This window comes from Myotis davidii, unplaced genomic scaffold (genome assembly GCF_000327345.1).
Source record: "Myotis davidii unplaced genomic scaffold, ASM32734v1 scaffold573, whole genome shotgun sequence".
NCBI lineage: Eukaryota > Metazoa > Chordata > Mammalia > Chiroptera > Vespertilionidae > Myotis > Myotis davidii.
The window spans coordinates 2,219,093-2,245,098 of NW_006285997.1; the positions used below are offsets into that span (position 1 = coordinate 2,219,093).

The following is a 26,006-nucleotide window of genomic DNA, read 5'->3' on the forward strand; positions in this document are numbered from 1 at the left end:
TTTTACAAAAATACCTAAGTTATTTCAAAAGCAAAAGGTTTTTATAAAGCAATAGTTAAAAAAAAAAGAAACACTTCTATATGTACTCCATCATGGGGACTAAGATTTCCCTCGAATTAATAAAGATACTAAAGATTTAAACACACACACACACACACACACACACACACACACACACACACGAGAAGTGTCCTTGTCCAATTGGATCAACATTGAGGTGAAGGCAGAAGTGCTCACGTGCGGTAAAGCTTCAGGAGACCTCTGACATCAGCATGTTTCAGCAGGCCAGGCTTTAATCTGACGCTTGAACATGTTCAGTCACAGATTCGGTACTGTATGCAGCAGAATCGGTGTTAGATACCGGCTTTATTAGCGCCCCTGAGTATCCTTGAAGTCTCATATTGGTAAAGGCATAGCACCCGGAGAATTGGATTCGAAGGGAACCTGTACGAAGGGTTCCACTTTGGCTTCCTTCATCGCATAGTGGCCCAGAGATGGGGTGTCTGGGGTGTTTTCTGGCCTTCTGTCGGCAGAGGACTCCTGATGTCCAAGAGACCTATGGCGGGGGAGGGGCAGGGTTCTAGTTAGAACTGAACTGAGTGAGGGAGTCATATGTATGGGTGTGGCCTTTTACTTCAAGGAATTGGGAGTGTAACCCCCAAGAGGAGAGGCAACAGAAAAGTGTGTGTAAAGGTGCGCCCCAAACCCGCTTTTCAGTAGGGAGAACTCTGAAGGAGGGGCCGCTGTGGAAGAAAGTTTCATTTCACATCTGCTGTTGGAGACGCTTGTGAGATGACTGAGGAGCTGTATGAAGTAGAAGCTGGATATTTGGGGAAAGAGGGAAGGAAGGGAAGGAGGAAGGAAAAGAGGAAGATTTGGGTTTTGAATCGACATTTAAAATTATATGGGGTGCTCGCTTCGGCAGCACATATACTAAAATTGGAATGATACAAAGAAAATTAGCATAGCCCCTGGGCAAGGATGACATGCAAATTTGTGAAGTGTTCCTTATTTAAAGTCAAATGAAATATATCTATGGGATTGGTTAACATTGCCTAGAGAGAGCGTCTAGAGAAAGAGTAGGATGCAGCCCTGTGTTAGTTAGGTGTGGCTAAGCTGTGGGTCCATGATGGGTCTGTGTGAAGTCCCACATTTTGTGACTGCCCCATCTGGGCAGAAACTCGGTCACATTCCCAGCCCCTGAACGAATACTTGGCAGGAAGTAGTACTGTAATACCCAGCAGGAGGTAGTAATTGGTGGGCTTTGTTGAGATATAACAAAATCACTTTCCATTTCCACTCAGTGAGAATTGACCAGTGTCTATAGTCCTGTAACCAGCGCCACAGTCAGGAGTCAGACCATCTTCATCTCTCCGCAGGGTTCCCTCGTGCCCTGTGCACTCAGGCCCTCACCTCCCCAGGCCCTGACAACCACCGATACGCTTCCCATCAGTATAGTTTTGCTGGATCCAGAATCTCGTATAAATGGAATCATGCCGTACGTGGTCTTTTGCATCTGCCTCCTCTAACTTCGCATAGGGATTGGCAGACTTTCTCTGCAAAGATTCAGACAGTAAATATTTTAGGTTTGCAGGCTTCTTTGCAGGAAGTGCTCAGCCCTGCTGGTTGCCGCAGGGAAGCAGTCTTTGACTGTGTAGAACTGACTGGGTGTAGCTCTGTCCCAATAAAACTTTGTTTATAAAACTAGGTAGGGGGCCGGATTCTTCCAGCGGCTGGTGTGCTGACCCCTGACTTAGCATAATGCCCTGCAGATACGTGTCTGTTGTGTGTAGTAATCCATTCCTTTTATTATGGAATAGTCTTCTGTTAGGTGGATGGTGTTCCAGAATCTGTTTACCCACTTACCAGTTGTTTCTAGTTCTCGGCTTGTATGAATAATGCAAGTCACTGTGTGGGTATGTGTTTTCATGTCTCTTAGAGTAAATACCTAGGAGTGGAATTGCTGGGTCATGTGGAAAATATATATTTAATATTACAAGAAGCTGCCCCCACTGTTTCTTAAAGGAATCCTATTTAACCAACAATGTGTAAGAATTCTAGTCTTGCTGAATTCTTTTTAAAAATAGTTTATTGATTTTTAGAGGAAGAGAGAAGGAGAGAGAAACTTCGATGTGAGAGTGCAACATTGATTGATCGGCCGCATTCTGCACACCCTACTGGAGATCGAGCCCCCAAACCCCACAACCGGGCATGTGCCCTGACCAGGAATCAAACCTGCAAACTTAAATGCATGGGACGACACCCAACCAACTGAGCCACACCGGTCAGGGCTTGCTGAGTTCTTTTAAATGTTAATAGATATAAATGAATCAACAACAATATATTATTAATAGTTCCTGGTGTCAGAGTTTTTTAACGTGACTTTGTTTTATGATCACTTATTCTCTCTTATGGCTTCACCAGATGTTATTAAACCAGTTTCCCATTATGAAACCTTAAGGCTGTTTATACAACTTCCTGTAGAAAACACCGCAGGCTCCACCTGTGCAGAGGGCACCGAGGTCAGCGGGCACTCACTCTTTCATCTTGTCAGTTGCTGGCAACCACAGGTGCCTGTACTAGTCAGCAGCTCTGGGGTTTGGGTTGAAATCCTTTAGAAGTTGGAGGGGCCTAATCTGATGTCACTTTGGGGTAGGTGATCACCCCACCCCCTCGTGCGTATGCTGGGGAGTACCCTCACGCCGATGCTGGATTCTTCTGTCGGTCCCCCAGAGTTTTACGTGGCCAAATTAAGATTTGCCTGGAAAAATGTTAAGTAGATTTTTGGAATGTCTGTCTCAGTTTTTATTTTTTAAATCTCAGCCAAGTTTCATAAACCTTCACGTGAAGCCGGGTCACTTCCCAGTGAGCTCTCTGGTCCCGGGGTCACTTGATTTGCTGTTTAGGTTTTTCCCTCTAACAAACACATGAAGTGCTGGGCCCGCAACCAGAGAGCAGGGTGTCGGCGTGAGTGCTCGTGCCGAGGCCGCGCTCTGCAGGCGGCATGCCAGATCGGATCATTCCTTGTGGGTGGAAATGAAGTGGTACTACCTGCTTAAGAAAGATCCCCTCGGGGAGAGGATCTCCAGGGAGGGGAAGGGTAAAGAGCTAGAGGCCTGCATCTCCCGGAAGGCAGGGCCCGAGCTGAGGGGTCCGGCAGAGCTGTGTCTCAGCACCAGGGTCAAGTTCGGGGCCTGTCTCAGCACCACGAGCCTGAAATGCTCCGGCCATGTGATTCTGGTCCTCGGTGTCGGAGTCAGAAGCCAGTTCCCTGAGTCACCACTCGCTGTTGTTACGTGAGGACGAGATGGGAGACCAACAGGGACCCATCTTCTTCCTGGTGAACAACAGGGGCCCTAAAACACTGCACTTGCCCCGTCACAGAGCTGGTGTGGCCCGGCTCTCACTCCATGCCAGGCCCTGCTCGAAGCACCTTCCATGTCTCAAGGTCAGAGGAAGCTCAGTGCGATGGTTCAGCCCACAGACTTCAGACCAGCTAACTCCCTAGTCAGCCAAGCGAGTGGCTGGTCTCCTCGGGGAGGGCCCTACCAGCCCCTGTGTCACAGGGTGGCGGGAGGCTTGATGGCGTTAATATATGAGAACTGTCCAGCGGGGGCCTGGCACGCAGTGAGTTATGGAAGCATTAGCTCTTGCGGTCGTCCTCTTCTTACTCATCTCAGGAAGGCGGCGAGATAGGTGCTGTGGTTTTCCCCGTTTCACGGTTGAGTCAGTTTCGGCACAGAGAGCAATGTTTCAGAGACCGCAAGGCGAGGAGGCAGTGAAACAGGGTCCCGTCTGCTGCTGGCACTGCTTACTCTGCTGCTCCCCCCTTACTAGTAAGAAGAAGGAAGTGGCCCTGCATGGTAGATGTCACCTGCAGGAGAGCAGGTCAGGTCTAGCAGGAAAGGGCTGTCTCTGGCACTAGCCTAGCGGCATGGACTTTCCCCCTGGTCCCTCCGGGCGACTACGCACCCATTCACTCTATGGAGCTCAGCAAATCGGCTGGAGCATCTTCCCTTTGGAGGAGCCCTCTCTCAGTAAATGGCATCACCGTCCGCGTATCCGGTGACGTCAGACAGAATCCTGTGTGACCTGGACTTCAGCCTCTCCTTCCTCCCCTGTATTCAGTCCATTGTCACTTCCTACTGATTGTTATTCTTAAAGTAGCTCATCAGTCCTTCACCTTTTTCACCTCCAACGCCAACTCCCCCCTCCCAGCCCGAGCTGCTGGCCCCCTCACTTTCTCACCAAGCTCCCCTCGTCCATCTGTGTCCTGTTCCAGTTTGTCCCCTGCAGGCTGAGGTACCATGCAAACCTGGTCACCTTGTGCCCCGGCTGAAACACCACCACCTTCTCATTGCAGCTCAGACCCGTCTGACTCCCAGACCGGTCCTCCTCCTTACCCGTCTTGCCTCCGTGGAGTCGGGAGCTCTGGGGTGTAATTGAAAAGCTGAACAAAGTTGGACTCTTAGCGTCGAGTGGAACCGGGTTTCCTTTGACCGCCTTTATTAAATTCCTGCCGCAGATAATTAGGTCCTAGAGTCTGACCCCATTACCAGCGCCGTCAGCAGCGCTCAGGCTGTGCACAGAGATGTATGGTGTCTGGCCTCTTTTCTTGGCGAGGCCAAGCATATCCTAATAGAAAAGTGAGAAGATGCATGTCATGGTGGCCTATTCTCATTTTCCCCACAGTCTTCGTAACTAATCTAGCTAGGTTTCTCTCTCTCTCTCTCTCAATGTTTTTAGTATTATTGGCTTATTTTTGGCATAACTGAGTCCTTAGCCAATATCAGCAGGTTGAGCCCAAGTTTGTTAGAACTGAGCGAAAATGAAAAGAATTAAAATCACCAGCGTCCAGTCACTTGCCAAGGTGCGTCTGAGAAGGCCCTCAGTCAGCATCTCGCCAGCGCTGAGCTGGTAGTCCTGCCTGCTTTCCTCTTACCGGGTTTAGCCTCACCTCTTCCAGGTGTGCCGGCAGTTTGCAGGGAAGCATGGCCAGGGGAAAGTGAAGGGGAAGAGCATTTAAAAAACCCACCCGAGTGGTCCTCAGGGTGGTGGTAAGCAGATGGGTCATCCGATGCAGTCAGGTACTGGCTTTCCTGTAGAACTGCAGGCCGCCTTCCCCTAGTTCGTACCATGGGTTTATTTTTAACTCAATGTGGCAAGACATTTCTAGATTCATGTGAGTCTCTACGGAAGAGAAATCCCTTTGTTCATCAACAGCGAACGCTGGCCTCTGGGATCCACTGTTATCTAAGTGTTTGTGTAAAAACCTCTGCATGCCGATAACGTGTGCCCTGAAAGTATTTTATCTCAAGAAAAATTGGGGCATACCTCTGAGGGAGCCCAGATTAGAAACCCGAAGGAAGAGATTTCTAGCCTACAATCCAGGGAGCTTGACAGGGCCCCCCAAGGTGAGAGATAAGAGAGAAGACTCCACAGGGTTTGTCTTACTGGGAGTTTGTGTCAGAGGCTAAGATATCTGAAACCCAGAGAATGAGGAAAATGCATGTTTTTAATGGAAACTTCTCTGAGAAACACATGGAGGTTCTATTTAGAGCCAGGGTAGGACACCTGGGAGAGGGGCTGGTCATCATTGGCCCCTGGGCCTTGAACCCAATGAATCCCAGCTCTGTCCACCTGCTGGGGGAACAGGACAGTGCCATCAGCAAGAAGGCAGCTCTATGGGCCTGCCTGCAGGGGCCCGGCTGGAAGGACACACGGAACTGGGGAAGCTGGGCAGTAACAGTGGGGCAGGGCTCCCCTGTGCAGAGAGCACCCTGTGGGTTTTCTGTAGGGATTCGTCAATGCCTGAGCTCCGAAGACTGCACCCACTTCTCTGCGCAGAGAAGGAACCAGGGCAGAGCTTTGCTCACCTCCATCCTCTCAGAGGACTTTCCTGCGACCCCAGCCTGCGGTCAGGAGAGAACGTGGTGTCTTCAGTTTCATTGGGTTGTCTGATCAGGCAGGTGCGACTCCCCACCTTTGCCATGCAGGTCGCTCCTTCCAGAACCTTAACCCTAACCTTCCTCCTCCACTTCCTCCCAACTCAGTCACTCACCTAGAAACTTGCGCTCATCCTTTAAACCCAGGACAAAAAAGGTCTCCAAATCCATAACATGTCCTTGGACTTCAGGCCAGTTAGGATTTCCTCTGCTCTCATGGCCATTGTCTAGTTCTGTTATGAAGATCAAGGGACAGGCAGTTACCATGCGGTGGGACCTCTGTGTTTCCCTGGAGGAGGCAGGTCCCCCATGCCTGGTAATCCTATATAATAAAGAGGCAATACGCAAATTGACCCTCACACCCTCACACAAGATGGCCAGCAGGGGAGGGCAGTTGTGGGCAATCAGGCCGGCAGGGGAGCAGTTAGGCATCCATCAGACTGGCAGGCAGGCGAGCAATTGGGAGGCAGCAGTCCCAGATTGGAGAGGGTGCAGTCTGGGCTGAGGGACACCCCTCCCCCCAGTGCATGGGCCTCTAGTTAATAATAATAACAACAACAACAACAACAACATTAACACCACAGCTGGCCCTGGTCTAATTGCGTATGTTCAGTCTCCACAGCAGTCCCTGGAGAAAGGTTCTGTTGGCCCAGTGTGACAGATGAGGACATGGGGGTTGGATGTGCTATGCAGTTTGTCTGGTGTCACAGAGCTGTGGACCTGCAGAGCGGGATGAAGGCCCAGGCGGACATCCGACTCCCACTGCTCCACAAGCCCGTGCTCAGCCGGAGGAGGACATTCTCAGGGACCCAAGGAGGGAGAGGGGCAGTAGGGATGCCATCCTGTGCGGGTGCCCATTGCATCGTGTTGGGCACCGCCCTTCACAGTGACTAACTCTGCTGGCTGTCAGGTGGGAGTCCCGGCGCCACAGCCCAGCACCTGCCTCTGAGGAAGGTCCTCCCTGTACCCTGATGCAGTGGAGCTTCCAGGGTGGCTGTGAGCTGGGCTGCTGCTGGGGAGAGAGGGAAGGGGAGTTGCGCGTGTTGTTTTTGCATCAGCGGGTTTGGGAACTTGTAGGGTTTGGCTGGCACAGTGGTGGGAAGGCTCCAGCATTTCCTGTGGCCTGCAGTCTGGGTTCTGAGATAGGGAACTGGCCTGGGCTCCCGTTCCTCCACAGGGGATGTCAGCACCCCTCATGGTGAGAAGGCTTGCAGCGGGAGGGAGCCCAGGGGAGAGGGGAGGGGGCTGGGAGGAGGGAAGCCTCAGCATTACAACAGCTGGAAAGGAATTTGAAAAGCAAATATCCAAACCCGGAACCAGGAGGGAAGTGTGTGCCTGGGTCTGTGAGATAATGAACTTTCCATTTGAGATGCGACTCCCTCCTCACAGAGCTCCAGGCAAAGCGGGGGCTCTGGTCTCATCTTACTTTGGCCTTCGAGCACCTCCCTTGCTGGTTCTGGCGATGGGAGCAGGGAGCGGCTGCTGGAGGGAGCCCTGGACGTTTCCTGTGCAAGGGATTCTGGATTTTAAAAATGCATTTGTGGCCTGAGTGATTCCTCACCCTTAAAAGAACCTCAGGATTCGCTTTTAAGAGAAGAGTGATTCATTCCCTTGTCTGAGAGGGATTTATTCACGTACTGCTGGCCATGCCATCTGCTCAGGACCCGAGGTGCAGAGGTGAATAAGGTCTATCACCCGTGTCCCTGGGGAAATCGTAGAAACCTCTGGCAGAAGTTGAGCAGGTGCCCAGTAGGTGCACTGCAAACACTCAGTAAGGGGCAGCTGCTGCTAGCCAGGAGCCGTGGGGTCAGGCGTCCCTCCAGGAGCTGGCCCAGGAGACGGGCATTGACCTCTAGGAGAGGGAAAGACCGTCCAGGTCGAGGGCTCACCGTGACCGAAGGCAGGAGGCAGGGGAGGCTGTTGTGCCTGGAAGTGGCAGCAACTAGGCAAGGAGAGAGGTAGCCAGCCTCAGCCTGGGAGCTCACTCTCCTCCCGGGGGCTCACACACCTGGAGAGTCCCCGGACCGGGCCCATCCTGGGCGGGCCTCCTCTAAGCAGTGCTACCAGCGGCCACTGCAGAAGCACTGCTGGTGATCTGAACACCTATTTGCCACGTCTGACTCAGAGCCATTGCCTGTGTCTGTGGGGATGGGCTCAGGAATGCAGTTGGTGGGGAACGGTGCCCTGGAGATGCTCAGAGGCAGGCTGGGCAAGGTTTATGTGCTCTACTCCCCGAGTCACCATGTGGAGATTGAAAGCGAGAGGGGAGACATGCCGATTCCAGCTATCACTGCTACAAATACTCCACTTCTCTCGCTATTGATCTGCGGCCAGTCCGCACAGTAGAAGCTGCAGTTAATTGAATGTTTACTGCCCCATGTGAATTGGAAAGAGTTGCTCAAAAGAAATGGGCTGCTTTCCTGGAGACGGTCCCACAGATGCAGGTGATAATAATTCAACACAGGCCTAAAGTCAAGCGTTTTCCCCGCCACTTTCCACTGCGCGTTTCGGGCCAAGGCTGTTTGGCAACAGTTCTTTTTTCCTGAAAAACCAAGGAGGCAAGTGGTCTCAGTGCATCATTTCCCAAAGCGTATCCCATAAGAAACCAGTGCCACGGACGCATGGTAAGGGAGGTGTTTTCTGGACATGTACATGTGGGAAATATTATCCATTGTACATAAAGATTCCACCGTCTCCATATATTATATTAAAGGCCCGGAAGTCCCATAGTAAAGGAACCTTTCAAAATGTGGTATAGTGATAAAAAACGTGCTATGGAATCTGACAGATGCAGACTTGATAGAGGAGGCACTTAGGCACCAGCAGAGCCTGAACGTGGGCCAGGTACGGAATGTCATCTGGGCGGAATGTCCTGGGTGTGTAGCAATGGGCAAAACTGGGAAAACGAGGATTATAGGCAACACCTTACCCCCAGGGTGAGCTTTATTCCCTTAGCATGTTGCTAGTCATGCAGTTAGCAGCCGTGGGCAAACTACGGCCCGCGGGCCGGATCCGGCCCATTTGAAATGAATAAAACTAAAAAAAAAAAAAAAAAGACCGTACCCTTTTATGTAATGATGTTTACTTTGAATTTATATTAGTTCACACAAACACTCCATCCATGCTTTTGCTCTGGCCCTCCGGTCCAGTTTAAGAACCCATTGTGGCCCTCGAGTCAAAAAGTTTGCCCACCCCTGAGTTAGACCCTCTTAGAGTAGGAACAAGGGGCCAGAGAATAGCCTCCTACGACTCCCATATAAGCTGTAGCACTGCCACCCCCTTAAGCATTAAGGCCTCAGGACAGCGAGGTCCTGATCAGCATCAAATAATCTTAGGAACAAAGCCTCAGGTCTGTTGACCACGAGACAGAGTTCTGATCAAACTAGAGATAACATCTGGGTCTCAGCTGTGTTTCAGCTCCAGGCCCAGAAAAGCAGCCAAACCAGATGATGTGACGCCATGGGTGACATCAGGACCAGATTCAGTGACCATGGACCCCTCCCCTAGCACCGACCAATTAGAGACCAGGACCCTGAAAGGACACACCTGCAAAGCTTACGAATATTCTATTGAGGTCCTTCCCTGACACCTCCCCTATGGTCCCTGCCTTTGGAAGACAGATAAAAGCTCTTAAGACGAGGGACCCAGCCTGCCAGCTCTGTCTGTCTCAGGAGCATCCCGGCGACTTACCCCTCGCCGTCCCTCAGGTGCGTTATCTTTTTCCTAAGCTCCACAGGCCCTTCTTTGCCTCTGGAACTTGTTTCCTGAGTTCATCCAGCCCTGCTGGCTCACTATTTTGACTTCTGTGATTTTCTAAATAAACTTCTTGTGCTGAGTTTGTTGTTCTGAATTCTTTCTTAGCCGAGCTGAAGGGCCGAGGCCTACCCCCCCCCCTCCCCTGCCCGTAACAGTCTGAGTTCTGGCGGGGCTCCGCGTGTGACTGTAGCGTCGGGCAAGTTTCGGAATGTCTCTGCATCTCAGTTTCCTTGTCTGGAAGATGGCTTAGGAATGGGACCTGTTTCATAAGGTCACTGTGAAAGCACATAGTGGAGGGACTGGTTAGTCATTTTTAGGTAGTGTGCCTGCCATGCAGCGTTTTACAAGAGGCTTGACTGTTGTTGGTTTGCTTTTTGTTTTTGTTTTGCATTGCATTAATTAATATGTCAAAGAAACAGTGTTGGGTGGGAAATGCCAGACTGAGAGGAGTGCCTGCAGGACCTGTGTGATTTCTGCTCCCAGTCCCGGGGGGGAGGGCAGCCTGAGCCCCTGAGGGGAGGGCTCCGTCAGAACTGTGACCTGCAGGCACCTGAGCTGGAGAATTGGGGATCAACCTACAGCGTCCACTGGGCTGCCAAGTGGAGCATGTAACTGCAGTGCATGTTTTGGGTGCCAGTCATGTCTTCAGGTAATGGCAAGTTTCTAACGCAGGCAGGTCAACAGATGTGGGGGGTAGGGGTGGACCTATTCCTTGAGCTGAAAGCCATGAAGAAACAGCAAACACAGAAGGAGCTAGCTCTGTGCTCTTCTCCTTCTACTTCAAAGGGCTCTATTCCCATTGGGGACCAGACAGTTCTCTGTTGTGGGGGTCATCCAGGGAATTGCGGGGTGTTGAGCAATAATATCTTTGGCCTCTACCCACTAGATCAGCGGTTCTCAACCTGTGGGTCGCGACCCCTTTGGCGGTCGAATGACCCTTTCACAGGGGTCACTCGCCTAAGACCATCCTGCATATCAGATATTGACATGACGATTCATAACAGTAGCAACATTACAGTTATGAAGTAGCAACGAAAATAATTTTATGGTTGGTTCACAACATGAGGAACTGTAGTTAAAGGGCCAGAAGGTTGAGAACCACTGCACTAGTTGCTAGTAGCACCTCCCCCTTTGTGACAATCAAAATATCCCCAGATGACAGATGTTCCCTAGGGGGACAAAATCACTCCAGCAGTTTCCCTGCAGAATTCTTTTGTAAAGGAAATGTACGTTCATAAAGGACATTTTCATTTGAGAGGTGTCCCTTTTGTCCCCCAAACCAGGAAGAGAACTACTTCCCAGTCAGCTTTGTTCCCGAGAGTGCCTCGCTGTGCACAACAAACCTCACTAAGCGCCCCTTTGTCCTGCATTTCCAAGTCACCTTTGGACAAAGTACACCTGCCAGAAGCCACCCCCTGTTCCTTTGTTTAGCCTCTTCTTCAGGCTTCATCACTGGTGAGATGACGCAGAAGCTCTGAATTCTAACCACCTCTTTGGATTACCGAGTTCCCTGCGGCTTTGAGCATGGCATGAGTAAATAAATGCTTTTTATTCCCTTTCCAGCTAACCTCTGTTCATTGAATTTGCAGCGTCCAGTTGCTGCGCCTAAGAGGGTTGAGGAAGGTTTATTTCCTCCTCTGCACGGTGCACGGAGAGTAAAGGAAAGGCTGCCTGCAGGGGGTGTCAGGGCCCTTTCCCTGCCTCCCTCACCTGGATGCCAAGGGAAAATGTTCTCTATTTCTTTTTTCTATTAGGACCACTCAGCATGTAAATATGGGACTTGTACTCCCTCCCCACCCTCCCCCTAATTGTTAGAAACCTCTTCTCTGTCACAAGTGGAATTTGATGGCCAGTGGGCCAGAGGCAGCTTTCCTGGGGAGGAAGGAAGGGACAGAGGAGCTGAAGCAAATGGTTTCTCCAGCTGCTCTTCCCCACTGGCTTGCCGTGTGGCCTCCACGGGCCCATCTGTCAGGGCCCTTCAGTGACGTCGTGGGCACATGGGTCACCGGGACAAGTGTGTTGGTTTTCCCATTGACATCTCCCATGGGGACATCCTCCCGCAGGCTTCTTTTCTTTTCTCTCAACAGGTTTTGCTTGTGTAATAGAAAGACCAGACATAGGACAATAGGGTTTAAAGCCATTGTGGGGACCCAAAACTAACACTGTATGGAAATTTCAGAAAAATATACAGATCAGGTATTTGGGGATTTTATGAAGTCTGGGACCTAATCAAGCTGCTTGGAAAAACATGTAGCAATGTTACAGATCATTTTTTAAAATATATTTTTACTGATTTTAGAGAAGAAGGGGAAGGGAGAGAGAGAAACATAAATGATGAGGGAGAATCATTGATCTGCCACCTCCTGCACGCCCCACACTGAGGATGGAGCCCACAACCCCAGCATGTGCCCTGACCGGGAATCAAACTGTGACCTCCTGGTTCATAGGTCGATGCTCAACCACTGAGCCATGCCGGGTTGTGATCTTTAAGAGACTGTAGGGAGGTGCGTTGCCAGCACATCCTGAGACATGAGGACTTTGGGCACGAACAGTGTGCAGACATAGATGGATTTCTAGATGGGAATCAGGACAGGCTTCTCGCCGTTGTCTTGGAAACATCACCCAAAGCTAAGGAGACATTCAGCGAATGATAAAGAGAATTTCAACTTGCTGAGGGGTTACGAGTCACATCTAAGGGACATGTAGAGTTTGGTAACTAACTCCCAGATAAAAAGTGCTTCTTCATCTCATTTTCACTCAACTGTAAGCCATTTGACATGCATATGAAGGCTGTAGCATCTTTAAATTTAATTTTTTATTAGTAGATTTGTTGGGGTAACATTGGTTAATAACATTATATAGATGTCAGGTGTACAGCTTTATAACACACCATCTGTATGCTCTACTATGTGCTCTTGTAGAACCTTAATATTACAAATGGAATAAAGTAAATCAAACAGCAGACAAGCAGGCCATTGGACAATTCCACACCGATGCCTAGTTGCTTCCGGGACTCCACAGACAGTTACCTTACAAGGCAGAATGGTTGGAATGGCTGCCAGCTGTGGAGACTTCCCATTAGTGGTTCTTAAGTTTTAGTTTGCATGAGGCATGTTCTATCAGGCTGTGCACACAGGTCATGGAGCTTATATATACAGGGCAGTTTTGACAATACCAGACGTGGTTTTGTTGCCAGCAGCTCTGATGCGATGTTGGTGGGGGAGAGGATGCATTCAGCTGACGACCCTGCGTGATGTGCCTGCCCAGCTGGTAGGATTGTGGTCCGGGTGTGCCTTCTGCTTACTGCACTCAGGTGTGGTGGGGATAAGGTGACGGATCCACGCCTGCTGTGTCCAGGAGGCAGGGGACACCACCCTGGCTACGCCTGGCCAGGCACTGGGCCTGGTGTTCGTGATTCTCGGAGAGCCTGATGAGACCGTCTGTCTTGTGTCAAGCTCAGTTATGGGTGGCCTGATCGTTAGTAATCGGCCCGGCGGCCTTGGTAGCGCACCACTTCCCTAGAGGATGATTTTGCCATCAGAGGACATTTGACAATAATGTCTGGAGGACATCCCTGAGTGTCACGACCAAGAGGGGCTATGGACGACTGTGGGTGGAGGCCAGGGATGCTGCTAACCACCCTACAGTGCACGGGGCGGCTCTACAACAAAGGACTGTGCCCCAGATGCTCACTGGGCCAAGGGCGAGAGAGCCTGGGCTAGAAGCTTCCTTTCCTGCATTTTCTTGGAAGCAGCAGTGACTGTATCCAGAAGCCTGGAGAGCTAAGTGACCCCTCCTGGAAAGATGAGTTCAGGAGGGTAAAATGTGGGCTTCTGAGGATAGCGATGTGGATCTGCATTATTCCTTCTGCAGCTGTGCGCCTGACTCCACCCCCGGGAGCCTGGGGCGCCCTGTCCTTGCTGGTTAGTCTGAGGGAAAGTGATGAGGCCTAATTGCACTGCGGTCAGTGAGTTCCCAGGGGTGCCCCCACCTGTCTGCGCTCAGTGGCTGCTGTCTGTGTACACAGCTCCCTCCCTCGCCTCCTCTTCTCCATGGAGACCCAGGGGGAGCCTCGTCATTGTGTTCTCACCTGCTCACCAGGTTTTGTCGGAACAGCTTGGGGAAATCAATACCAGCTCCAGGGGAGACAAGCACCCTGGCTTTTGATTCCTGGAAGGCTCGGTGACTCTTTCTGTGCAACCCTAGACTGTTTGGTGTGGAGTCGGGAGGAGGGTGCTCCCAACCCATTCTTCCTTCTGTTATTAATCCTCTTGCCCCTCTGGAGTGTGGGCTGTTTGTGTTGAATAGAGTTACCTGAGTCACACCGAGTCTGTTTTCACATTGGAGCCTGCTTTCTTCTCATTCTAGGGCGTGTAATTGAATCTGGGTCCGGAGTTGAATGGTGCCCTGCAGATATAATACCGTGTCCTTAGAATTCGCGAGTGAGTGAAACACTGTACAGGGTACAGGGGGAAGCCCGGCACCCATCGCCTGCTTGTCTTAGCACCTGGCGGCTCCATAATTATTTAACCAGTCTGGTGGTGACTGGTGACTTGTTCCCAAGTTTTGGGAATTGCAACCAAAACCACAGGCATTGTTATGATTTAGTTAATAATGATTCTTGAGGAAACATCTAGAAAAGTAAAATTACTCCACATGAACCCAACATTTCAAGGCTCTGGGGCAGTTTGCTCACAGTCCCTTTGGAGAGTTGTACCAGTTTGTACCCTCAATGGGTGTATATGGACACGAGCTTTGTCTCGAAGTCACACCGAGGGATATGTTGGGAGTGTCCACGTGGTCGAGAGCCCCGTGCATGAACCTACCAAGTTATGACCCAGCAACTATGGGAACTCATTGTTACTGTGGCCTTTGCTTACTTGGCTTTGGCGTCACCTGTTTCAGGAACACGCCAGACATGCTCCTGCCCCGGGGCCTTGGCACTTGCCGTCCCCGAGGCCTGTGGAAACCTGACACTTGCCCCCTGACTTACCTCCCCCCTCTCAGAGGGCTTTCCTCACACCTGCTTTCTCAGTGACTCTTCCCCTGGCTTCCCATTTAACATGGAACTACTGTCCCTTCCTCCCAAATGCACTCACACGCCTCAGCTTCTCCTCGCCTTCGCCATTTCTCTGCACGCCCCTTGGTGCCATCTAACATCCAGATCCCCAGCATTGCGGATAGCACAGTGTAGGCTCAGCGAGTGGGTGCTGAGTGAGTAGATGGGCCCTCACTGGTCAGCACTGATGAGCCGCACAGTGGGCTTCCCTCGTCTTCTGGGCCAGAGGAGCCGCCGTTTCGTTTGGGTTCATTTCCTTTCCTTGTCAGCTCCAGGGAAGTGAGTGACTTACAGGACTGGTGCCGTTGCTGAGGCTGCCATGATCAGCTCTGTCGCTGTGGTCGCAGTGATGTCCACCGGTCCCCGAGAGAGGGCAAGGCCCAGGCGCACGTGGCTGATGAATATTCACACCGAGACCTACTTCTAAAACCACAAGAACCCGCTAGGAAATGGGGCAGAGGATTTGGCCAGTTCACAGAGGAGTGGACCTGGGACTTGGCCGTTCATGTCCAGGCTCACTCACTGTGGGAGAAATACGGGTTGAAAGTATACCAAGATCTGCTTTCTTCGCTGCGTCAGGTGTGCTAACGGCAGGCTGTTGGGGAGGCTGTGTTGGTAGGCAGCCTCATCCGTTGCTGGAGGCAGTGCGGACGGCACAGCTCCAAGGAGGCCCATTGGAAGCAGCCATGAGAATTTGAAACTGCCTCTGCCCTCGGGCCCAGCAATTCTACTCCGCCCCGCTTTGGGCAGGATGTATTCACATGTGTGCAAAGCAGTGGATGCGTAAGCTGACTGACCCGCCTCCTTTGTAACAGCCACAGGGAAGAATCACCCAGGGGCCCGGCAGAGGACGGGGTCATCAGATAGGTGGCCTCCATGCAAAGAACCAAGACGGATCTGTGAGAGAAACAGGTGCAGTATTTGTGCGAATATAGAGAGATTTCGAAGAGATACAGAGTGAAAAGACCAGAGGAGAGAATGCTGCCTTCTGTATGCAGGGGGAAGGGCGGTACATTTTTGAATTTGCCTTGTGTATGCGAAGACGTTCTAGAGCAGCGGTTCTCAACCTGTGGGTCACGACCCCTTTGGCGGTCGAACAACCTTTTCACAGGGGTCGCCTAAGACCATCCTGCATATCAGATATTTACATTATGATTCATAACAGTAGCAACATTACAGTTATGAAGTAGCAACGAAAATAATTTTATGGTTGGGTCACAACATGAGGAACTGTATTTAAAGGGCCAGAAGGTTGAGAACCACTGTTCTAGAGGAATACAGAAGAGACTAATGACACTGGATAATCGGAGGGAGGAATGGGGGTCTGAACTGAGACAGGGTGGATGGTCCACTTCCAGAGGAGGGAGATTCTACATTGCATATCATCACATACACACACACATTCATGTGTTGAGTCATGTGCGTGTTTGACCTGTTCAAAATATTAAGTTAGCCTGGCTGGCATGGCTCAGTGGTTGAACATTGACCTAAGAACCAGTAAGTAGGTCATGGTTCAATTCCAGGTCAGGGCACATGCCCAGGTTGCGGGCTCAATCCCCAGTGTGAGGCATGCAAGGCAGCCAATCAATGATTCTCTCTCATCATTGATGTTTCTGTCTCTCCCTCTCCCTTCCTTTCTGAAATCAATAAAAAAATGATTATAAAATATTAAGTTAAAAGGTCACACTACAGGAGATGGCTGGGCTGGGAGAGGATTCCCTTATCCCCTTGTATCAGCAGTGCTGCTCAATCAAATGAGGATCCAGGGTCCACTCTGAACGGCCTGCATCTCCATCCCTCAGTCCCTCTGGGAAGGTGCCTGGTGGGAGTGGGCCTTGGAGAGGGGGTGTGTTGCATGTGTGTGAACGTCAGGCCTGGTCCCTTCCCAGTGACATCCTGGTTGCTATAGTGTAGCTCTGTTTGTGACATAGAAAACACTGTAGAGAAACGCTGCTTCCTGACCTGACTTCCTGGGCAGTCTGTCCTTCCGGAGCTGTGAGCGCGGGCTTCTGTGGCTCTGGACGGAGCGAGACCAGCTCCCGGGACCCGGGGGTAAGGGACGCCTGCTTTCCCGTCCAGAGTCACAAAGCTGTCCTCCCTGGGGCCATGTCCCCGGCAGCTGGACTCTAGGGCATTGGCACCTTCTCCTCCTCCATCTTGTCTCCTCCGAACAGCCAGGGGTGCAGTTGGCAGCTGTGTCTTCTGTCCCTGAGCCGTTACTTGTACCTCAACCACCAGTGAAAACAGGAAGTGATGAAGCAGGCCCGCCTCTCGTGTGCTCTGAGCGACCTTCTTTCTCTTTGTCATTCCTCACCAGGGATAGACACGTGTGGCTGTCTGCACCGCGGGAGCCCGGGGCACCAGCGTGGGACGCGGCTTCACCATGCCTCCCCCTGCGGACATCGTCAAGGTGGCCATCGAGTGGCCGGGCGCCTACCCCAAGCTCATGGAAATCGACCAGGTTGGTAATGCGCGGAGCGGTGTGGGGTTGTTCTCGGTGTTCCTTCGGTTCTGGAATTTTCGCAGACATTGATGGCTCTTTCCCCCTGGCCTTTCCCTGGCTGTGCTGAGTCTGTGCAGTAATAGTTGCAGTGTAATTGGTTTCTGTCCCACACACAAGGGTGATGCATGGTTGCTTCACTCGCCCAGCATCTGCATGGACGGTGTCAATACAGGGCTTGTGGCCCGGACAGCGTGGCTCTGTGGTTGAGCATCATCCTATGACCAGGAGGTTAAGATTCGATTCCCGGTCAGAGCACATGCCCGGATGTGGGCTCCATCCTTAGCGTGGGGTGTGCCAGAGGCAGCCGATCAATGATTCTCTCTCATCATTGATGTTTATCTCTCTCTCCCTCTCCCTTCCTCTCTGAAATCAATAAAAAAATATTTACTAAAAATAAATTCCAGGGGATGTGTCTGAGGCTGTGACGAGGATCAGGGACAGTGGCCTGCAGGCTCCAGGCCAGCACACAGCACAGGCTGCCCCAGCCTGCCTGGCGGGGACTCACGGACACGTGCAGACCATTTCATCATGGGCAGCACAGAGCTTAATTTTTTGAATCCTGTTTCTCTTTGAATTTGGCCGGAGCAGCCAAGTGCATTGGAGTAAGGGCTTGCTAATGAAATGAGTGTCACGGGGCTCAGTCTTGGATCCCAGACAATTGTAATTTTGCGATTAGTGTAAACTGCACTGTGAGTCTAGTATATTGCCTGGCAGGTGACAAATACTCAGTAAATGTTAGCGGAATGAAAACCACATCATGGTGACTTAAAAGGTGATTTTACCCAGGAAGGCCTCCCTGGCTTGGATCTGGGTGGCTCCTGGGAGTCGCTGGCACCTTCTGTTTTAGTTCAGGTTATCTCAGGAGGGTTACCTTGCCCCCCCCTCCCCCCCCCCCGAGCAAGTGATTTAAAGAAAAAGGGGCTGAACCTTAATACACAGTGAAGGGGTTCATAGAGCAAATAACACAGGACTCCAGACGGCTTCCGGCCTTTGCAGAGTTAGGGTGCCATGGCAACTCCACTTCTTATTTATGTTCTTGATATTATTTTATGATTATAATCTGTACTGATTTTTTTTTTCCTGGTCAGATTTTATTATCTGGTTGAAGGTTATATAACATTGTGTGGATCTAAATAACTTAATAAGTTCTACACAACAAGTCAGAATTACTGGAGCTTGAGTGTGAATGTAAGACAAGGTCAATGTTTAGGGTTGTTGTCATCCAGCCAGCACACCACTGTCATCATAGCTGCTCCCGGAGGTAATTCTGTGGGATTCTGGAAGCAGCCCACTCGGGTCGAGAAGCCCGCCCAGCCGTTTTCTATTCATTTGTGCCAAACAGCTGTTTGCCCTTTTCACGTGCTTCTTGAGAGGGTCACCAGCTGAATTCCCCTTTACGCTGCGTCTGGGACTGCTTGGTGCAGACTCAGTGCAGTCGGGAGGAGGTGTGGCCACACCAGACAGAACAGCGCTTCCGGGAGGTGGAAGCTGCTCCTGGGCTGGCGCGCTGCTCCAGTGTCAGGGGCTCAGGTGCCTTCTGTCTTGTTGCTCTGCCGTCTCCGTGGGGCTGAGCACCAGTTGCCCGGGCGTCACCTGGGAGCTCATTAAACATGAGAATGGGGGAGCCCACCTCAGATCTGACACAGGACCTGCATTTTCACAAGGCCCCCGTCCGGTAGTGCAGAGCTGCACACCTGGTGCCCGAGGCTGATGTCTCAGGAGAGGGCTGGAGCGGTTGGGAGCGTCTGCTTTAAGACAGCAGCTCCTGCTGCACACTCCTGACTCCCGTGGAGGCAGTGTCCTGCCCCTGCTGTGGGTCTGGCCTTTGCTGTGTATTAATAATTAAAAAATATATTTAAAAATATTTGGGGCCCAGCCAGTGTGTCTCAAAGGTTGAGCGTTGACCTGTGAACGAGAAGGTCGTGGTTCAAGATTCCCAGTCAGGGCAAGTGGTGCTTGTGTTGGGGGGTGTCCAGAAGGCGGCTGACCAATGATTCTCTCTCATCATTGATGTTTCTCTCTCTCTCTCTCCCTCTCCCTTCCTCTCTGAAATCAATAAAAATGTATTTAAAAAATAATATATTTTAGAACAGTTTTAGGTTCACAGAAAAATCACGGCAGCTCAGGGCCCAGCCTGGCTCCTGGTCATCTCCCTGTTTGATAGACGTACTTGTCTCCGTGGAAGCTTTCAGCTGCCTAGAGAACACAAGCCAGTGCTGGCGAAGCTCTCCAGGGTGAACCTGAAAGTGGGGCCGAGAGGCTGCTGACTGTGGGAAGCTGTTTCATGCGGAGGAGAGGTCATTAGACGTGTTATTTATGGCCCCGAGCGCGGAAACTCCATGCTCTCCACACAAGGAAATAGATCTGGCCTCTCTCAGGGAAGGCGTGCCCGTGCCATCTGGGCAGGCGAGGGTCCTGGCCGTCATTTCTATACGATGCACACCTGGGCCAGGTGGCCAGGCAGAGGGTCAGGCCCAGGGGCTGATGGGAAGGTGCATGGCTTCCATCTGAGCCCTTCAATCCTCCTCTGGTGGCTGCCAGGCTTTCCTAGGCGGCTGCGGCCACAGCAGCTGGGATGGAGCTGTTTTCACTGGGGAAGCTGTGAGGAAAGATTCTGTTTGAGGAAAGTCTACCACAGTTTTTAAAAAAATCACGAATGAGCCTCGAGCTTCCTAGTGACCTGAGATTCGAGTCAGATTCCTTAACTGGCCTCACGGAGCTTCCACGATTCCCGTGCATCAGCCCCAGTTCACGTTGCCCGCGGGACCTCGTGCACCTCTCACGAGCTCAGGTGTTTTGTAGAAGCTGCGCCTTTATAGGTGCGTCACTGCGGCTTTACACGCATTAAAACCCCCCTTGAGGCTTTGTTCTGACTAACAGGGGGCCTGCTGGACTGCCTCCCGCCTTATCAGCGCTCCACGCCTCTCACTCCCGCTCTGGTAAGCACATGGGGGGCGTGGATGGGGGTAGAGCTGCCTTTGAACTCAAATCCTTTGTGATCACGTTATAATATAGCCATTTCTCCATCCTTCTTATTTCTTATAGCATTCCTTGGCTGGTAGCTTTGATTTACATTTAATATGACCTGTGGGCATGGATCCTAAGCCTGTGTCTTACACACACTGTGTCTGGGGTCCATCGTATTGACCTCAGTTTCTGGCTTCCATAATGAACAGTAAAGATAAGAATGGAACTTCGGTGTCCGCCCTTCTCTGGACAGAAACATTCCACGGCCCCCTGCCTGGTAGGGTTGGGGAATCTCATTTCTCTGAAAGAAAGACAGCTGCCTGTGCTTTTGGGCAAGTGTGTCCCAAAGCTGAGGTTTTCCCTTGACCGTCCTGCTTGTGTCGTATGTTTAAGACAGGATTCAAGCTGCATGGATTTCATGTGCCCAAGGCCTTTTGAAAGCTTATTGATTGCACAAAGCACAGTTAAGTGTTTGTGCTGGACATTGGAATTCGGCATTCTGTATATAATAATGGTCCTAGTAGCAGTAATAACAGCAGGTGCCATCTGCCCAGCACATGCCATGTGCCAGGCAGCAGGTGAAGTGCCTGGTGTGGAGTGGTTTATCTCCGTAGCACAGCCTAGCGAGGCAGGCTTTAGACTTTCCCGTTCGTAATCGTTGGAGGCTCCTTCACTTGCCTGAGATTACACAGCTAGGAAACTCCCAGTTCGAAGCCAGCACAGCACGTAGGACACTAAAACCCAGGCAGTTTCTACCAAATCATAAATCTGGTTGGTAATTCTTTCGTAAATTTATTTCTTTTCAGCTTTATTGCGATATAATTGACATAAAATTGAAAGATATTTAAAGTGAATACCCTGATGATGTGATGTATGTCTCCAGCGGGAAAGGATTTCCCCAGTCGAGTTAATTAATACATCCCCCACTTCACGGTTATGGTTTCTTCCCCCTCCCACCCCTTTGTGTGAGAACATTTAAATTCTGTGCTCTTAGCACATTCCAGTTATGCGGTACAGCACATCAGCGGGAGTGACCCTGTGTCCCACGAGAGCCTTACTCATCGTGTAGCTGAAGGTGTGTGTCCTTTTACTGACCTCTGCCTATTCTGCCCCAGACCCCACCCCTGGCAACCCCTCTTCCGCTGTTTCTGTGAGTTTGACTTGATTTTAGATTCCACCTGTGAGTGATTCCAGGTAGCGTTTGCGTTTCTCTGACTTAACGAGTTCGGTAGTTCTCTTTGTGTCTCCCCATCTCTCACGCTTCTATGGGTTGGCTCCTGCCATTCATGTTTGAGCAGACGCCCAGCGTTGCCACAAGGCCTGCTCCATCCACTAGCCACGTGACTTCCAGGGACACGTGTCACGGAAGCAAAGAACAATTAGAGAAGATGTGGCCAGTGGTCTGGGTTACCGCCCAAGGCGCCTACCTGGAGGGGGAGAGAGCATGGAAGCTGGTTTCTGGGAGGGGCCGCCTGGCCCGGGGCCCAGGAGCATGGACGTTGGGTGGACTGATTTGGACTGGGAATCTGGGCTGCTACTTAAGTGCTGTGTGAGTGGGGACAGCCTCCTGCTCCGTGAGGAGAATTGGCAACACGCACACATGCTTTCTGGCATCTGGGCCTTCAGTGAGATAATCACTCAGCACTCGGCTTAGCGATGCTAACCATTAGGAGCCAATTATGGTTTCTTCCGAGTGGCACACACAATAGAACGTGCTGCTTAGGTTTCCAGCAAGACTGAAACCAATAATGTAAGCGTCCTCTCCAATGCACCGAGGCCAACTCTTAGGAGAATGAAAACCCGTCATTCCCAAAACATCTCAATAATGAGCGCCTGGTCAATGGAAATGACCTGAGCTCCACGGAAAGAGTTTTGAATTCAGACCTTTAAGATAACATGACACATACATGAAGAAGGTGCTTAGTCCCCTTGGGCCCTCCATGTAGCAGTGGTGCAGACTGTCTGTATAAAGGCTCCATCGCATCAAGCGGGGGGGACTGCATCTCTGGAGAGCGAGGTTCCAGCCTTGCACTGCAGAGGTGAAAAGGCACGGGTTTTCCTGGCCCCTCCTTCCCCGAGAGGTCGGATACATCGGCTGTGGCAGCCTCAGCGCTATTGACGGTTCGGCCCAGATAATTCTTAGTTGCGGGGTCTGCCCTGTGCATTGTAGGGTTTGAGCAGTGTCCTGGCCTCCACCCACTGATGCTGGCAGCATTTCCTCCCCTAGTTGCGACAACCCAAAATGTCTGCACACATGGCTGAAGGTCCCCCGCAGGGGACAGGTTCCCCCTGTTGGACTAACTCAGCGGCTCCCCGCTTGCTTCTGCATCAAAATCACCTGTGAAATGTATGGAATGGGCAGAGAGGAGTATTTGGAGGTGCATTTTGGGGCGCAGGGATGCCTGTTCCTATCAAGCCCCTTGCTGGGGATGCTGTTGCACCTGAACCCAGATTTGGAAGTCATGATTGTGACGCCCTATCAACCTCCATCTGCTGGTGACACCTGACACCCACAGTAAGTTTCAGTGGGTGCCCCAGATGTCACGTGGTCCTAATAATTGCCCCTTTTGCTACTTTCCAGAGGGCACAAACACAGCGCCGGCAAGAGCTCCTTTCATAAAAAAGGTGTTAGGCAGAAAGGTGAGCCTGTTGCTGTCTGTGCTGTCGTTACAAGGTCGTGTGATGCTGGGACAGGAGTAGCCAACCCTCATCTGATGTTTGCATCTGTTATATTGGGTAACAGCTCTTTCTTAAACTTCCTCTAAAATAAAGTGACTGGGCTACTTCCCCTTCCAGTTATAGCTCGCTCTCGCTCTCTCTGTGTGATGGGCCCTGTATAATCTCATGACATCCTAACGGTGGCCTTGCTTTGGAAGAGATTGACGGGAAACATATCTCTCCCCTTGCCTGAGAGCTCGGTTTAATTCAGCAAGAACAAACTCTAGCCTCCGCTTTCCCTCCTGAAAATGGATGGAGGGTTTTGATTTGCTTTCCAGGCAGGTGGGGGTGCTATTCCCTTCCCTCTACTTCCCTTGCCTAGTTCTCTGACGAGGAGCACATTGGGAAACTCAGGACAGAGCCTTCCCCCAACTGTGTTTTCTTGAGATGTGCTGACTAAGGCATCTCACGTTGCTAGAACATTTTGTACAAGTCACCCTTTGGACTTCATTTGTGTGTTGGTCAGCTGGCCAATTGTGGCAGGGCATGGAAATGCCTAGATTTTAGCATGCAGAAGGATTCTGGGTCCCCAGAGAAAGGCTTGTATGTTATCTCTGGGGATATGTAGACCTGCACGTTGTGCCCAGAACTTGGAGGAAATGTGAGCAGCCTCAGGGAAATAAAACGTGTGCTTTTCTGTTTTCCTTTTTCTAGATTTCCAGCAAATGGATTCGTGAGTCCTCTAAGTCAGTGGCTCCAATGTTGTGCTTGACAGCTGCCCCCATCCTCCTAATCCCACATAGCCCTTCAAATAGCAAATCCTGTAGAGCAGTGGTTCTCAACCTTCCTGATGCCGCGACCCTTTGATACAGTTCCTCATGTGGTGACCCCCAACCATAAAATTATTTTCATTGCTACTTCATAACTGTAATGTTGCTACTGTTATGAATCATAATGTAAATATCTGATATGCAGGATGTATTTTCATTGTTCGCGACCCACAGGTTGAGAACCGCTGCTGTAGAGCCTACTTCCTAAATGGCTTTTGATTCTGTCCGCCTTTCCCCATCCTCGGCCACTGCTGTAGCTACTGCCACTAGGTGACCAGTAGCAGCTCAGTGGCCTCCTGTGCATCCTCCAGGCTAAAGCATTCTGCAGTGGCTTTCCCGCCGCACTTAGAATAAAATCCTTTTGGCTGCTACGGTCCTGCCCTCCCCAGCCCTAGACGACATCACCAGCCTTGCTTAGAGTCCCTGGGGTTTTCTACCAGCGCCTCTATCTGGGATCTCTCTCACCTTTTATGAAAGCACACTTCTCAGAGCCTTCATAAATGCCATTCTGAATTGGAAAATTTCCCCCCTCATTTGTCTGAATTGGAAAATTTCCCCTCTCATTTGTCTTCCTATTCATTTCCATCCCTCCTTAGAGAGGGTCTTTGCCGGCTCCTCAGACTAGCTGCATTGTAGCAGCTATATGATGTTCTGCATGGAACAAGTGCCTAGAATAGGGCCTGGTACGTGGTGAGTTCATAATAAATGCTGGGCAAAGGAAACAGGTGATATTTATACTTTTTCTGTCTAATGATACCGATAATTAAATATAATTATGAAAGGGAGCAGCCCTGGTGAGAAGAACATCCCTTCCCTTATTCCTACCATGCATTTAAATACAGGGGGCCTTGACTTACGAGTGTCCCCACTAACGAGTTTTTTGAGATACCAGCTGTCTCTCGGCCGATTTTTGCATTGAGTTGACAGAGTAATTTAGGTTAATGAGCTCCTTAACGAGCTCGGTTTCCGAACGAATTAAACTCGTAAGTCAAGGCCCCACTCTACGTACACTATTACATTTCATGGATTGACATTATAAAGGTCTAATTTCATCCTTCCATCAGAGACATCTATAGTCAAAAGACAACCAAAAGACTTTGAGAGAAGTGCTGTCATGTTTCAAGGTACTTACAGATGGATCATTAATTACCGTGGGACAAGTTTGTGGTGACCTATTGGGATTCACCAACCTCATCACCATCCGGTGCTCATAATTTCCGGCTGTCACTTCTTTCTTGACCTCCTGACCCATATAAACAACTACCCATCTTCCTATTCGTCTTGCCCATCTAGATGTCCCTTGCAACTCAAACTCAACATATTCAAACACCCCTCATTATCCTTCCTCCCCTAAACCTGTTCGGTTTTGCTTCTCTTCATGCTTTCGTTGTCTAGGTACCATATGTGAATGCACACTCAGTTTGCTGAAGCTGAATCTATATGTCTTCCTAGACTCTTCTCACTTCCTCAGTTTTTTTAATCCAATCAGTTATCTCAGAAAACTTGTCTACATCTGGTCTCTCTTATCACATCTGCTGCTGCTCTAGCTGGCCCTCTTCTCTCTAGAGCAGTGGTTCTCAACCTTGGCTGCACATTAGAATCACCTGGGAATCTTTTTAAAATCCTGATTTCTGGGCCTCATCCTCTGGAAATTCTGTTTCTTTGTTACTAATGTTGTGGCCCCACCCCATAACAAAGAAACAGAATTTCTGGAGGATGAGGCCCAGAAATCAGGATTTTAAAAAGATTCCCAGATGATTCTAATGTGCAGCCAAGGTTGAGAACCACTGCTCTAGAGGAACACAGAGAGCAAGGGAGGACCTAAAAATGAGAGATCCTCACAGGGAGAACTTGAAAAGAGTGAGAGTAATATCTATACATACAGGAGATTATGAGCACAAAGTAGGTGGCTATAAATTAAGAACAGACGGATATGAAAAAGAACCAATTAGAAATCTTAGAAATGAAAAGTATATATACTGTAAAGCAAAACATAAAAATAAAAATAATACAGAAAAGTAAAAATGAACACATAACTCTAGAATGGATTTGGCTAAAGAGAGAATCTATAATTTAGGGGATGGAAATGAGAAATTTATCCAGAACACAGTCCCCAAGATAAAGGAATGAAAAGCTATGAGTGTGGCATTGTACTTTCAGAGAATGACAGTTTGAGAATTGTTTTGTGAGAGGTAAAATAAAGAGAGATTAGTTGGATAGCTATTGCTGTAGCCTAGGCAAGAAGTTGTCATGTCATGGCCCAGGGCAGTGATAGGGGAAATAGAAAG

The 26,006-nt window shown here is 50.3% G+C and overlaps 1 protein-coding gene across 1 annotated transcript in view; it reads left to right on the forward strand.

The window, feature by feature from the left end:
- The window catches only part of ELMO1 (engulfment and cell motility 1), a 396,326-nt gene that overhangs the window by 60,150 nt on the left and 310,170 nt on the right, over nt 1-26,006 (forward strand). Inside the window, exon 2 of the mRNA XM_015559688.1 lies at nt 17,078-17,221. Within this exon, the coding sequence (XP_015415174.1) occupies nt 17,144-17,221 (78 nt within the window). The 5' untranslated portion in view covers nt 17,078-17,143. The remainder of the gene's footprint in view (nt 1-17,077; nt 17,222-26,006) is intronic.